Below are 16210 nucleotides of genomic sequence, written 5' to 3' on the forward strand. Positions count from 1 at the left end.
AAGTATTGTGCCTAAAAGGGGGATTACCCCCGCCCCCTCGTTCATGGTGTTGTTAGGGACTGTTTGACAAATGGTTGGAGTGGCCCACAAAACTAACATTACTGCAATTTTTTTGAAAAAAAAAAACTTAAAAAAAGATATACAGGATTCAGAGTTGGTATTCAATACACCCCTTTCAGCGTATTGGGTTTGTACTAATACTTTGAAACGTGAACCCATGTTTAATATATCAATCAAGCCATATAATACCCGAACTTTTTGTTTTTAATGACTTTATTGTTTATGAATTACACCAGTACCTTTTTTTTTTGTTGGCTGAAGGCTTATGTCTCAAAACTCTTTGCTCATGCCTCGCTCCTATGAGAGCCAACCACCTCACCTCCACGTTTAAATTTTTAAAACCTTGAAGATGCCAGAGTCTCTTTGGAAAAGCTACTTGATATAGCTTCATCGAAAATTCAATTTTGCTACTCATGCGGACTTATTTTTGACTTTCATTTGTTGTTGTTTTACCAAAAAAACAACTTCATCGGGTTCAGTTTGAGGTATTTCTAACTCATGGAAAGAAATCGGATATGCTCCTTACAGAGCGTGCTTCGCATCAATTTCACAATATCCCATGCATGCACTGTGAACATCTTCCGTACATGATATTATCATTCATGTGAATATGTTCCCGGTGCACAAATGTGATGCCTTGTGAGGATGGTGTAAGGCACACTTTGTTGGGAGCAAATACGACTCCAATTCACCATGTAATGCCAACACAAATTTTAACAAATGCTAAACTCGAGCCCTTGAGTTGGGCCCATTTGACTTTTAACAAATGCTCTAACTTGAACTAGGGTTGGTAATTTCCCCATAAAACTGGAGCCCCGACTTACCCTGTCTCAAATGGGGTGGTTTTTCCTTGATCTTAAATGGGGATGAGTTTTGCATATAATTCTTTAAACTTAATGGTAAATTAGTAAAATATTCATATATTTAATGCTGATTTTTAAAATATGTCAAAGTTTCCCCTAAAATATTAAAACCCTATGATCCCATAATTCCATTTCTAAAATACTCCCACAATGTATTAACTCAATTCCTAAAATACCCCAAAATTCCTATGATCCAATATCCCTATTTATAAATTATCTATAAGTTAAATAATTTATAGTGGTTAACTCGAACATGGGAAAATTTGAGGGTTCCCCTTTCCCCAAACCCAACCTACCATTCCGGACGGGGCAGGATAACTTGACTACGGAGTAGGGATGGGGAGAGGATGTCTCGCCCTGAATTTACATTACTGTATTTGTAAATCATCCATAAATTAAATATGCTTGCCGCGGGCAGGGAAGATTAGAGGATTCCTCAAACCCCGAACCCACCCATTGACATTCCTAATTCGAGCCCACCCAAGCCTGAGTATATTCAACGAATTGGTTCTTCTGATATCGGTACGCTTTGCCTAATGAAATCGGTGGCATAGAGTCCGTGTTCTGTGGACATGTGGGTTCACGGGATGTGTGAACCCACCAATGAAAGTCGACCACGTCTATTAGGCAAAAAGAAGCTAATGTTAATGCTTAACATGGTCGTTAACTGAAGTGACCGGTTGAATCGGACACAAAATGAGCAAACATCTTTTGAATATTTCTTTGAACCTTCCCTCCCATTTTTTGTTTCTCCTCTACCGAATCCTACCCCGTACACCGGCAAGCTCAATCCACACCGGCGTCCATCAACTCTTGAGCCACCGGTGGCGAGAGTGTTCGATGGTACGTTCTATGGCATCCTCTTCCTCCTCCTCTTCTTCTTCTTCATACAAACATAATGGCCTTTCTGGTTTTCGTTTTTCAACAAATCAAATGTGAGTGAATCGAACATCAGCTCACACCGGCGATCAATCTTCAATCGAACGAAAACCCGAACCACGTCACACCAGCAGTCTCGAACTCATTCTGCATTGATTCAGATACATTTTTCCCCATTTGTTATTCCAAATCAACTAATAAAAGTCAAATTAATATATAGTGAATCCCTAATTTTTTTGTTTACGTTTAGGAACAAATGATTTTTATAATATTTTTGGGCATATAACAAGAGATTTCACTAAGATAAAGAAGGATTTGGAGACCACCACCTTCTACCTTGTGATGCATCCCAACCACTGAACGGGTAAATTTGTTTGTGTTATGGTATATAGTGTCAAGCAGAGCAGAAATGTGTTACAAGGTTTATGTGTCCTATATCCACTGGTTTATGATATTTTTCAGTGTTTTCATACTCTTTTTAGTTCTTTGTTTGGCTGCCTAGAAAGAATGGGATGAAAAAGGAATATATATTTTTCCCATATTTGTATCCAGTGTTTGTTTCCCAATAAACAGTATGATCAAAATTCATTTTCCTGTGTTTATTTCTAAAGAAAATTTATCAGCAAACATATTAACACAAGTTTGTCATCCCTTCTCACCCTTTTCAATGACATTGCATGGTCGATCACATGAATGTGTAAATTCATTTTCCTGTTCCGTTTGATCAACTGGAAAAAAAATGTTTGAATCAAAAGATATATTACTGTGCCGGAGAACAAAGTCCAAATATGAAACAACCATATTCCAAAATCCAGACTTCGAGATAGTGCGGATAGACTCAATTGACCATCCGGTTAGAAGTTAGATCTAGTTCAATCATGCTAGATCTAAGCCTAGCTTCATTGAGAACGCTGGCGGTGAGACTTCGATGGCCATCCATCAAACGGAACAGGAGAAAAATGGAGATGTGACCTTTGGACAAGAAGAAGGGAGGCGATGATGTCTATGAGAGGGCTCTCGAGAATTTTTTTCCTTTCTCAGCGGGGTCTCACCAAATTAGTGTGACCCCGCTTACCGATTTTTGGGAACTTGCGTCCCTGGTGTTTCCTTTCCCGGGTTTTCATTTGAAACAAACATATGAAAAAAAAGTATTTTTTAAAAATGCTTCATTTCCCATCCCTTTCTCGAAAACCAAATGCACCATTAATTTCATATTGGGTTTTGGTTAATGTACCCGTGATTTGATTTTTCTAGTTTATCTTATTAGTTTGTTTTCAGTCACCTTCGTTCGACTAAAGACTGACCGTCGGTGTGAGCTGAGGTTCGGTTCACTCACCTTCGATTTGTTGAAGAACGAAAACCAGAAAGACTTTTGTAGGAGAAGTAGAAGAAGAAGAGGAGGAGGAGGCCAGAGAACGTACAACCAGACACTCCGCAGCCGGCGGCTTTCGAATGGACGGATGCCGATGCGTGGGGCAGGGTTCGGTGGAGGAGAAAAAAAATGGGAGGGAGGGCTCGAACCGAGAGATATTCCGAGGATAATTAGTTCATTTTGTGTCCGGTTCAACCGGTCACTTCGGTTAACGGCCATGTGAAGCGTTCCATGAACCCACGGGTTCACGGAACGCGGACTCGGTGGTTGTCATTTGTTTTATTAGAAAGTCAAAACAACTCGCGCCTTATTTCAAATATTTGGCGCCAAATTCACTATTTTACACATATCACCCGTCTGGTTTTCTCCATTGCAGGCCTTAAAGAGTTCAAACCAATCGAGTCTGTACATAGCTTCTGAGAAGTCTTATTTGTCAACGGGGGAGAAAAGATGGAGAGCGACGATGATTACCAGATCTTGTCACATCCAGCAGAAGCCTCTTCTCCTGTTGATGGAAGGAAACTGAAGCGGTTGAAGAAAGCTTATAGGGTTTCAAATGAGTCCCTCTTTCATCACACTGATCAAGGTCATTCAGCATCCGTTTCCCTTTCTCCCAATGAAGAAGATTCCGAGTCTTCGAAAATCCTAGATACCGGGGAATCGGTGGATCTATCGGGGTCCGCTTTGGGAACGGAGAGTTTGGACTTTGAAAAGGATTCTGATCCAGGATTGGATCCACTGTTTGCCTATGGAGATCGATTGGAACCACTGCCAACACCGGAGGTGGAAGAAGAATCTCAGCTGAGCTCTTTGGATGCTACGACTAATGAATTTGATGGAAAAGGAGAAGATCAAACCAAGGACTCGGGAGAAGCCTCTCATAGAGAAGAAACTGGAGAATTGAATGCGGAGAAATATCTTAATAAACAGCACAACTTAGAAGGTTCGGTTGAGAAGAAAAATAAGAAGAGGGTTAAGAGTCGTGGAGATGAAAATATTGAAACGTCTGGTTGGACAAAGAGAAGATTAGAGAAGGTAGTTTATTGTAGTTCCACAATTTTTTTTATCAATTTACAGTTCTTTTTTCCCCTAATTCGGGCCCAAACAAGTTGTATGCAATTTTGCAGGAAAGGAAGGCTCGCCTTGAACAACTTCACGCTGAATCTCAGAGACTTTTAAGAGGTAGACCATCGCTGACTGTATAATACTAGCTCATGGTTTCAATTAGATGAAATTTCTATCTGTATTTCATTACAAAGGGCGAAAACCATGTTATTTTATTGGCCTCTTTAACATCACAAATTATTGATGCAATTTTCTACATGGATTCTATATATTTATCAGAAACTAGGGATGCAGCATTTAAGCCCGTAGTTTCTGTACGGAAGTCAATATCTTCAGTTCTGGAGAAGATCCGAAAAAGAAAGACAGAGGTGTCAAAAAAGTGAGTCATAGTCTGTAATTCAACTTGTAATATTAAATGGGCTCCTCAACTCTTCCATCTCCATGTTTACAAGTTTGCGTTATTGGTTGCAGAGCTGGTATTTCAAACACTTTTGGTTTCCTCGATGTCAGCAATTCTTCTTTGAGAGAGTGTTCATTGGACACATATCCTGAACGTATCAAGAGTGGGAATGCAAACCCTGAAAAAACAGTGGGTCTCTAACCAGCTAGTGAATATCTAAATTCATATGGTTTACTATCAGAATGTCTATTATTACATCTTAACTGGAAAAATGTGGCTATATGATTTCAGGGATCTTCTATGCATCTTCTCAGTGTAGATTATGGTTTTAATGGCACTAATGTGGATGAATTTAGTGGTCCTGCTGCTCAACATGAAAAATTTAGCTCCAAGTCCAACATGGTAAGTTTTTTGTACATGAATATGACAAGGGCTTCTTAGTTTTACCATGATTTTTTAAATGGGCTTATGTACTATGTATGTTATGAAAGTGGTATCATCATCATCTAAGTGTTCTGCTAATTATATGGGGTTTGCTACATGTATCCTGTTTTTCCATCCTCTTCTGTTTAGTGTCATCAATTATTAAACCACAAATGCTTAAATAATTTCTTACTACTTTAATTCGTGTCCTTTTTGGTCTGTCCCTTGCCCTTCTAGCCCCTTTAACTCGTAGCAAACTATTTACAGGTGCTGTAGGTGGTAATCTTAGTCTATTTTCTCTCATTTTACCACTTATTGGAGTTATTCTCAGGTTCTTCTGAATGGCTTCATTTTTGACCATATCTTTTCTAGTTTTTCCACTCATCCATTTCAGCGCAGGCATTTCTACTACACTCATTTTTTGGACATGTTTCGTGACTGTCCAGCACTCTGCTTCATACAACATAGCTGGTCTTACAACTGGTATATAGAATATACCTGGATGGCATCCTCTAAGTGGGATTCACATATCACATTAAACTCTGGATGCATCTCTCCATTTTGCTCATCTTGCTCTATGGGTGACATCCTCCTTAATCATTGCCTTGTTATGAATTATCAAACCGAAATATGGGAACAAGGTTGCATTGAGTTATCTCTTGCTCTCCAATGCTAAGTGTATCATGACATCCACTCCTATATTTTAGTTCTACTTATTTCAAAAGCTCTTAAAAGTGGTATTATCTAGTGATCCAAAAGGTGCATTTCAAGGCTTGTCCCTTGCTTTTATACAGGTGCTTGACTGGTGCACCTTGTGCCTCAGCCAATGTGTGCTTCTTAGCTAAATGTTGTGTTTTTTGCATTTTTTTAAAGCTTGGCAGCTGAGCTAGGGGCTAGGTACAAAGCAGCTTGCAGAATTAGGGTAATGTGATTGGAAAAGAAATGAAGAAACTTGCATGAATTGTTGAGTGCATGAATCTGATTCGTATATTATATTTATTTTTTCTACATCTTCAACTGGAATATGTTGAGTGCACGAGTTTTATGTTTATATATGTAAATTTGAGCCAATAGGTTTTTTTATAACAATTAGCTTAAACTACAAGTATGCATTTTCCCTTTTATTTTTTATTTTTGCACTTCACTTTTTTTTTCTTTTTTTTTCTTTTAATTTTGCCTTGTGCTTTTAAACACTAATGTTATCCTAGAAAGTCTATGGCGTGTTTTTGCAATCTACTTGTATCAACTCAGGAAGACATGTTTATATGGTTGCAGGACACAGACATGCATCACCTGAATGTGGATGGTAGTTCAGATGCCATTCACGTGAATGGATCCATAAATGCTTCCGCTCATTCAGATCGAGAAAATGTCTCTTCTAGTATGGTGAGTATATAGTAGTAGATGAACTTTCATATCCATTTAATTGGAAAACCACTTATGATCTTTTAGTGTCCTTTGGATGTGATGCAAATGTGGCTTTAATTGTAACAAACCAAATAAATTGAGTCCTATATGCATTAATTTGCTGCTTCAATGAATGGAATAATGTCCAAGGGGATGTTCTAACTTGTATTTTTCATAATTTCTCAGGAGACCGGTAACCATGACAAGATTGGTTGTGGTGTTTTAGGCTTTTAGCTGGCTTAGGTTGCTCTGGGATATCATTTCTCATAGACCAAGTAAATTGATTTATAGAATGATGAATGTAGGATGTAGCTACACAATGAGGTTATATACGTACAGCAGAATGCATTGTTTTCTTTTTTCCTTTAATGATAGGAAATAGAATAGACCAGTTGAATTCTGGTTCTAATAGGAGTGACACCAAGTGCATGGCTGTTATATTTATAGCTCTCAAGTCTCAACAAAATTATGTTTCATTCTTATTAAGTATTTACTTTTATTGCAAATCTAGAAAACAAGATGTTTCTCACAATGTTGACAATAACAAGGATGTGATGTGAATACAGTTTAGTGTATCTCTTTTATGTCTGTTACTTTAGATGAACTGTATGATGCCATGATTGCTAGTTAACTGCAGGCTCAGGGCAGTGGATCCAGAGATGGATTTCAGTATCCAGTCGATGGCACTCAGGTTGATTTTTCTATATCTAATTTTATCATGTATTTGCTTTTCCTGCTAATGGGTTGTAAAGATAGGAAGGTAATTGCTTGGGTACCATTTTCTTGCCTTTACTGCAGGACCTTTTCTCTGAATCCCAACCTGATGGGGAAGATGATCTACTAGAGGATCACCCTGAGAGCCCTGAAGAAGTTCTAGCACCATCTTTGCTTGCTATGAACTTAAAGCTTGATTCTGCTCCACCTGATGAAGTGTAAGTTAAACCATCATCATCTAAACCTTTTCCTAACTATATGGGGTCAGCTACACAAGTCCTGTTTTTGCAATTCCACTTTGTTTAGTGCCATATCCATTGTTAAATTATGCTTACTGCATTTTTCCTTTTTGTGGTTACATGCATTTTATGCCTTTTTTTTTCTTTTTTTAGCTGTGCTCAAAACTCATTGATAACTGATAAGCCAGCCACTCTTCTTATTTCCCAGACCACTATTTATGTACAGTATCTTGAATATATTACTTGTAATGGCACTCTAGCAACTCAATATAGAACCAGATCTTGCAAACAATTTTATACCCAATTTATTCCGAAGCCTGGAAAAATACAACCAAAGCTTTATTCTCTTTCTTTTTGTGAACTCCATTGGGAAACCATTTTCTGGTTGCTTTATGAAACCAAAGGAATTTAAATTTGGATTATTTATGCCATTTCAATTTTGTTCAATTATGACATCTTATTATCATGCATTCTTAATTTCTGTGTATATTACAGTTCTGATGAAGAAGATGATGACAAGGAGAACATTGATCCTCATCCGCACAAATCAAGTCATGAGGTTTTGTCTCCAAAAGGTGATCCAGTTAAAGCTTTTGTTGACGATGAAGCTGAAGAAGAAGATGATAGTGATCATGATTTAATGAGATTCCAAGAAAATGAAGAGGATGAAGAAAATGAAGGGGTTGAAGAACTACATGATCTGATAGTGACTGGATACAAGGAAAATCCAATAGATAGTGAAAGGCGTGATGAGCTTCATCAGAAGTGGCTTGAACAACAGGATGCAGCTGCAACAGATAATGTTTTGCAGAGGTTAAAGTTTGGTCGGAAACAGAGAGACACAGTTATGCTTGAAGATGAAGAGGAAAGAGAGTTTGGTGAGGGTTCCATAGATGAGTTTGAAGATGATATGCTTCCAACAAATATTACCCGAATAAATACAAAAAAAGTGAAGCAGATGATTCCTCAGATGTTTACCGATAAGGATGATGTCTTCTTGTCATCTGATGACGATGAAACAGAGCAGAGGCTAGTTAGACAGCGCTTACTTGAGAAAAATGTGAGTTCTCCCCTGGGTTCCACTTTCCACAGAGATTTGTTTATAACTTGTTAGTTTATTTTTCTTTGTCATATGTTTCTACTAATGCATATGTTTTAAATTTGTACTGTTAATATTTTTCTTGTATACCCTCTGTTTCTTTTATTTTCTTTATAACTTTCTCTTAGTCTCATTTTTAATTTTGATTTGGAAGAGTTCATGTACTTTATCATATGCAACAGGAAGATCAGGGCTCATTCTTGTCCCCAGAAGAGGATGAGAGTTCAAGAGAAGTTTTTGGTCTTATAAAGAAGCTGAATGTTGCCCCTGATACAAAGAAAAAGGCAAAGCCAACATGTAAGACACTCAATTGAGAACTTGACTGTTCTTTTTTTTTTTTTTTTGAGAAAAGATAACTGATAGTATTAAAGATAACTTGACTCTTCTTATCTGTCTACAAGATTATTCTTTCCAATTTACTAGCTGTTTCTTATTGTTTTTTTTATTATGCAGCCTTTTTCAATATGCTGGTTACAGGAGGAAACAGTAATAGTGCTTCTAAGGTAAATAGATATTTCCCACTTTGCATTGAGTTGATATTATTGGGTGAACTGCATTATAACTTCGTGACATGGATAGGAGATATACATTGACCTTATATGGGTCATTGCTTAGTGTGAGGGTAAAATCTTGGGCTAGGAAGTATCAGAATACTGGGTTGATTTTGAGAACAGTTCATGATAAACTACCTGAGGTTAGGTACGATTGGAGTTTAATTGGGATGGTTCTAGCACTTATGAATCTGGCCTGATCTATAAACACATCCAAACCCAATCTGTAATCTGATCAGATTTAGGGGGGCCTTGGATCCTATTGAATTTTTGGATCTAATCTAAATTGTTTCATCAATTTTGAAATAGAGAAGAATTAAATTATAAAAAAAAATTACTGACTTTAAATAATTATATATTATCAATAATATATATGTATGTGTATTAATTTTTATAAAATTTAACCGACTTGGATCAGATCCGCATCTGATCCAATCATGCAAACGGATAATCTGAATCTGAAATACGTAGATTGGAATTTGGGTTGGGCATTGGGCTTTCAGAGACCAGTGACAGCCCTGTACCAGTCCCCCCACCCAACCAATCCCCAAGATCCCAAATAGTTAAGATTCCCATTAGTTAATGGACTGTATTTTTGATGGACCAAAATTTCATGATTGGATAACTGCTTTTTTGTCTGTTTTATTGCAAATGCCAGAAGTGATGAAATTTTAATGGGAAAATTGGTGAAACTAGCAAAATAGTGCAAATATATTAAAACAACTTAAAGAGGATGATGGTTTTTGAGGGTGGGTGTTATGGATTTGATTTATATTGTCTTTAATTGTCAAATTTTTTTTGTCAGAATGGTTTAGATGGTCCATGGTAGTGTTCTCTAGATTAACTTTGTAGAGGAAAATAATAGATAAATTAAAGGATTAGAATATGATCTCATTACTTGCTAGCTTGATGATGAAAATTCCTAAGGAGAGTGTTCAGTAATAGTTTAGCACCCATCAAGAAGACAAGAAGCTATAACGGACAGTAAATGACAGCTTGGAAAGTAAGACAATGAAGAGGACAGCCATAATAAGTTTGTAAACCCAGAGTTTTCTAAACTATTTGTGTACTTATATTGGGTGTGGGTTAGATTACTGCTAGCCATCATCCAATGTTGGTCCCAGCTATTTGGGTCTTAAGAGTTGGAGGGATGGACTGGATACAAATTGTTACACGCACCCACAATCAAACAAGTTCGAATTGCACAAAACAAAGAACATAGATATTCTGAAAAGAGAACAAAATGGTTTGGCCTTTGACCTATCTTCACGGGCAAGGGGGAGCAGAAATATACTAAATCAGTAAAAATGCAGTATAGGATTGAGTAGCCTCACAAAACCCTTGCACCCAATACACTTGAAGCTCTCTCTGTATGAGTGGCAGATGCAAAGATTAGATACACTCAAAAAGGCGTACAAACATATGCACAATTGCACATGCATGCATGCATTAGACCCATATACAAAACTGGCCGGGTCTGTGCTGTCGGGGCTCTGCCGGGATTCCCAATCAGGTTCTTCACAAGCTTCTGCACTGATCATGGAGTGGGCCACAGACTGGAATTCAAGGCATGAAGGCACAACTCAACACAAACTTAACCTTTTTACCTTTTTTTGGCAGGCTGCTCCAATGGAATACATATTTTAAGTTTTAAGCGATTTTTAAGATAATTTAAAGGAACATAAAAGAAGACTGAACTGCCGTATTTCCATGTCTAACCCCCCAAATGAAAGTACAAAATTACCAAAATAACACCCATGTTTAAAAATCAAACATAGGAAAGATAGGGAGACCTTTACAAACCTTGTATATATTTCCTTACCTTTTCCTTCGAACCAAACATAGCCTAATTAAGTGTTCTAGGTAGCAACACTAATATACTTAATTAAGTGGCTGGATCCCCCCTCCTTTGGTTGGAGGCAGGAATTTTCAGGCAGCGTTTTGCTTGAATGTTAAAAAATGGATGTTCTCAAGTTCAAAGTATTGGAAATGTCAAGTGTATTAGAAATAGAGCTGTTCACGGGTTGGGTTGGGTCGGTTTACTAAGGTTTTTCCAATTGACCCATTGTTGAGCAAAACCGACCTAGTCGGCCTGAGTTGGGTTGGGTTGGTTGGGTCGGTTTTGACTCTAAGTTCATCTATGTCCCCCATGGGCCATGGGCCTGTGTGGTGCAAGTTTGGGTTGTTAGATATTTCAATTTTTTTGTAAAACTGAAATATCTTTATTTAACAGTTTTAAATATAAAATATATTTAAATTAAATTCAAAATATATATTTAAATAGTTAAGTAGGAACTAAGTCGGGTCGGTTTCGGTTTTCACACAAGGAAATCGAAATCGACTGGTGTTGATGAAAACCCGGCCAACTCGGGTTGGGTTGGTTAGGTTGGGCCTTCTTATGAACAACCCTAATCAGAAAGACAATTTTAAAAGATATATCGGGATACACCTTGGATACACATGTATATCAAAGAAAAACCAAAATACACATAGATACACTTGGAAACACTATAAATACTTTAATAAATCATAAAAATACATCAATAATACTAAATATAAGACCTCAATGAGGTGTATACAAAGTTCAAAATTTTGTCATGTATTGACCCGTATCGTATTGTATCTTAAGGTTTTCGGCACGACGAACAGTTCAAAATCAATCGTACCATTCCTTTTTGTCGTGCCGAAGGTGTATTGACATTGTATCAGTGAGTTTCGGTCGTGTGTATCGGTAGTGTATTGGCTGATACACAACTATTTTATTGATGTTAAAATACAAATAGAAGTGATTTTGAAAGAGGATTTCTAAACCCATTTCAAAAGCCCTTTCTTTCCCAAACCCTCTAAGAAGCTTTTAACCTTTCTAAAGACTGAAATCCTATAAAAATTTGCCAAAAACATTTATAAATTTGTAAGATGCCAAGATTCAATAAGTTTTTTTTTAAGGTTTTGTAAAAAGGAGTGAAATTAAATATGTTTTTTCAATTTTTTTTTTTTACATTTTCAGCCAATGTTAGAAAAGATAAAGGGAAAGAAAGTAGTTTGGCCCCTCCCCCTTTAGCTGGGGTCCCTTCGATAAGACCCCCCTTTTAACTAATGTTATGCGTTTTTTTTTAATATAAAAGATTTTTATTAAAGATAAAGAAAAAAAATGAAATCCCCCCTTCCTCTTTCCTCCTCTTAAGGAAGTTTATGCCTCTTGCGTTCTGAATTATGCTTCACGCCTCTAGGTAGTGGAACACCTCTATGTTTTAAAACATTGAATCATTGATATTTATTTATTTTTTTAAAATTTAGTTTACTTTTAGAATAAAATATGCAATATAATTATTTCATCTATTATGACCATAAATCCATTCAATTATTTTGTTATATATTTGCTTTTCTTAATTTTAATTTAATATTTAGAATAAAATATGTAAAATAATTATTTAGTTTTTAGAAAATTAGAATAAAACATGCAAAATAATTACTTGATATATTGTGTCCATAATTAGATAGTATGTTTCTGTTCACGACTTCTCGTTTATTGATTATAATATTTTTTTTCATAAAACCCACTAAACGTGCTATTTTTATGCATAAATAGCTCACTTATGTCTTATATTTAGTGATATTGATGTTTATTTATGATTTATTAGAGTATTTATAGCATTTCCATGTGTTTTCATGTGTATCTTAATTTTTCGTTCGTATCCATGAGTATCCAAGGTATATCCCGATACGTCTCTTAAATTTTCCTTTCTGATACACGTAGCGTTTCCTATACTTTGAACCTTGGGTGTATATACATTAAAATTAATATATTTTAATGATTTTATGACGGAATATATTGTAGTTAATTATAATTTCATTAAAAGTCCTATGCTTAACTATGATTTATAAATTATAATTCTTAAGTTTTAATGTTTTATGGGATGGTAAAGCCCCGACTCTCCTATCCAACTATAAAACATGCATTTACACAACTTTTAAGTGAAAATATAATAAATAATTTTTTATATCCAAAAATTATAAAAAAAATAAACAGTATATTGAAAAAATAGTTATTAAAGAAGAAATTTCAATTGCTTTGTAGATATGATAGATCATCCATGGAATTATAATATATTCAATCATTGTTATCAAATGATAAAATATAATTAATTAATTAAATAATTTTTAATTCAAAAAATATAAAAATAAAAAATATTAAAGAAATTTCAATTGGTCTTTAGATATGATAGATCATCAATAGAATTATAATATATTCATTTGTTGTGATTAAATGATAAAATATAATTAATTATTATTTATTTTTTAATTCTAAAAATAAAAAATAAAGAAGAAAGTTCAATTACTATATGGATATAATAGATAAATCCATAGATCTAAAACATATTTAGTCTTTATAGACAGAAAAATTACATTTTCAATTTTTTTTTTGTTAATTTATATTTTCCCCAAATATCTTTATGAAATTTCCACAAATCTATTGAATGCACAAAAATTGTGATTTTGAATGTAAGAACTATAGATCAACATAAATTTAAACATTCAGGAAAAAAATCACAATATATTATAAAAAATAAAAAAAAACTTACCTATAAAAATTTGAAAAATCTTCAAAAAAACCATTCACACTTGTTTCTTGTAAAATTTTGCATATATAGCACTCTAGGAATGATATTTTTGTCATGTTTTAGAAGTTTTTTTTGTTACTCGATCTCAGTTTGGAAGGAGTACAAATACAAATATGTACAGTACAATTATATACAAAATACAAGGCTTTACACTCTACAAATTTGTATTTGTAGTCATTCCAAGCTGGGCTTCAGTTCCAATCCATAGACTATAGTCGATCAATGCAGTCTTCTTGAACGTTATAGTGGTGCAATGACAAATTACATTGTTTTTAACAATGGTAATTAAAATATAATCTTGAGCTTAAATGGGTTGTTAATGTAATTCGTGGTATGTATTTGCAGTCATCTTTTGTGGGCCGAGCACCTAGCAACTCCCTATCGTCATCCCATAGGCACGGATCAAGTACGGTCAGGTCGTTTATATTTGGACGAGATGATAGCAATGGCAGAAGTGGGATCTCAACATCAGAAGATTCTTCAGATGTGGTAAGCTTTATTTGCATGACTATGGTCTCAGTGCTTTATCTTTCATGTTCTAATCTCCGAATTCCTCCCTGCCCCACTCCAAGTTTGTCTTGCCAGAGAAAAGGGTAGAAAAGAGGAGTTTTGTTATTAATGTTCTCATAAGTTGATGCCCGATAGTATTATAAGAATTTCTCGCCTGTGTTTTCCTCCATTTGTTCTAATTTTCATCCTCAACAAATTCCATCATGCAGACTCAGAAGGAATGCCGTCCTGTGAGGAATTCATCGGCTAAGTTTCGTAGTTCTCAATCCAAATCTAGTAGCCGAGACACTAGGATTGCAGCTGCAGCAGATTCAGGTTCTTCGCTCTTTGATATCCTCAAGCGCTCCTCTATGCAATCTGATCCCTGCAGTCACAATAATGTTGGGCAAGCTCCAACATTCTTCACTGCATTCAAGTCCACGAAGAGGGCAATAAAGATAGAAGGAAGAACATGATGCAAAAGCAAATATTTGTTTTTATATGTTTTCATGAGTATGCTCATTTCTGGAGAAAGTAGACTCGTGATGTGCATAGAAGGTTCTTTCAAGTTGTACCTATAGGAAATATTAAGGTAATTCAAGTTGGGGTCTTGGGGGTTCAAAATTTAAAGCTATGTTTGGTTTGATATAAAATAAGAGAGAAGCAAAAGTTTTATTTTTTGACAGCTGAGAGGTTGAATGAGAGTTGGTAGGGAGACCAAAAGAACTTGATTTGAAGTATGAGATTAGAAGACTCACAAATTTAACAGTAGTTATGGCCCGATAGTTATTAGATTGGAACAATGTTATTAGTGAAACAACACTCGCAACTTTGGAGCCTTTCACCACCCTCAAATTTAGGGGGTGTTCTTGCAAGGTGCCAACCAGTTGGTTGGTAAGGTCTTCTGGCCGTAGTGGAGACTTGGGATTGAATGCTCCCTGCACCTGGGTTGGGGGATAAATCTGTAAGCTAAGATTGTGTTTGGTTTGAAATTAAAACAAATCAATCATAGTTCCTGCCATACGAATTAAAATCACTTATCTATATTTCAATCATTTCCTTTAGGTTGTGTTGGTTTGAAAGAGAACTTTATCTATTTTCCCTACCTTTTCTTTCAGGCCAAACACAGCCTAAAGGAAATGTGTGAAAAATAGATGAATCTCTATCTTTATTTGTATGGGAGGTAAGAGAAAGCTATGGTCGTTTAGCTTTTATTGGATGCTTCTGATTAAGCATTTTTCCCCATTCGTCTACTCTCTAGCCTACTAATTGCTGTTTGGTTATATTGATGGTTAGAAGGGGCGAATGGACCATGGACAACTTTATTTGAAATAAAGTTCTCAAGTAACAAAACTTCAATATATGCATATTGCTTTGGATGAAGTCATTGTATTCGTGACCAGTTCCATTAGGACAATTCCTTGATAATTCCATCATGAACGATGGCCTACTGCAAATGAAGCCATAGGTCCACACTCACTTGATCTTAGCCAAAAGGCCGAGAAAGGTATATAGTATATACTATATAGGCCCACGCTCACTGTAATATATAATAAATAATAAATAAATTGAACGGCTGCAAGTATTACTCTTGTTTTTTATTATTAGTATTATTATTATTATTATTATATATATATATATATATTTTTTGTGGAGCTAGTTGAATACTTTGTTCCGTTGTAAGTGGTATTTACTCTTAAGGATGGATATCCCTCTTTATTGGTCTAGTTAGCTTTTAACAGAATAACAGGTTGACCCGTCAAGGAACTTTGCTTTTGTGTCAAATTGGCGACCATGAACTGTTTTCGATGTAGGGCCATGGGGGGCGGCTTCCCCTTGTTTCCCAAAAGTGCTGGTCTCCGCCTAGCCTAACAACTTTGTTGGCTGATGATTTTAACTTCTAAGTTGGCCTCTGGCTAGTGGTCACAGTCTATAATTCAATATTTGTTCTTCATAGCTAACCTAATTTGGTCGCTCAACAAACTCCCTCTGTCCATATCTTCAGTTTGACTAGGAATTAGTTGATA

General features: G+C 35.7%; 1 protein-coding gene across 1 annotated transcript; it reads left to right on the forward strand.

Annotated features, from left to right (window-relative positions):
* The first annotated feature begins 1997 nt into the window (after positions 1-1997).
* On the forward strand, positions 1998-14868 carry LOC148850935 (DNA ligase-like protein). The gene is made up of 13 exons (XM_088942876.1): positions 1998-4209; positions 4302-4356; positions 4519-4618; positions 4711-4828; positions 4931-5041; positions 6338-6448; positions 7107-7160; positions 7268-7401; positions 7918-8482; positions 8704-8818; positions 8975-9024; positions 14040-14183; positions 14414-14868. Exons 1-13 carry the CDS (start codon positions 3625-3627, stop codon positions 14657-14659), a joined length of 2388 nt encoding a protein of 795 aa, XP_088799002.1. The 5' UTR covers positions 1998-3624; the 3' UTR covers positions 14660-14868.
* The last annotated feature ends 1342 nt before the right edge of the window (positions 14869-16210 follow it).

The sequence above is a fragment of the Nelumbo lutea genome, chromosome 5, assembly GCF_056320005.1.
Source record: "Nelumbo lutea isolate HS-2025 chromosome 5, American lotus-T2T, whole genome shotgun sequence".
NCBI lineage: Eukaryota > Viridiplantae > Streptophyta > Magnoliopsida > Proteales > Nelumbonaceae > Nelumbo > Nelumbo lutea.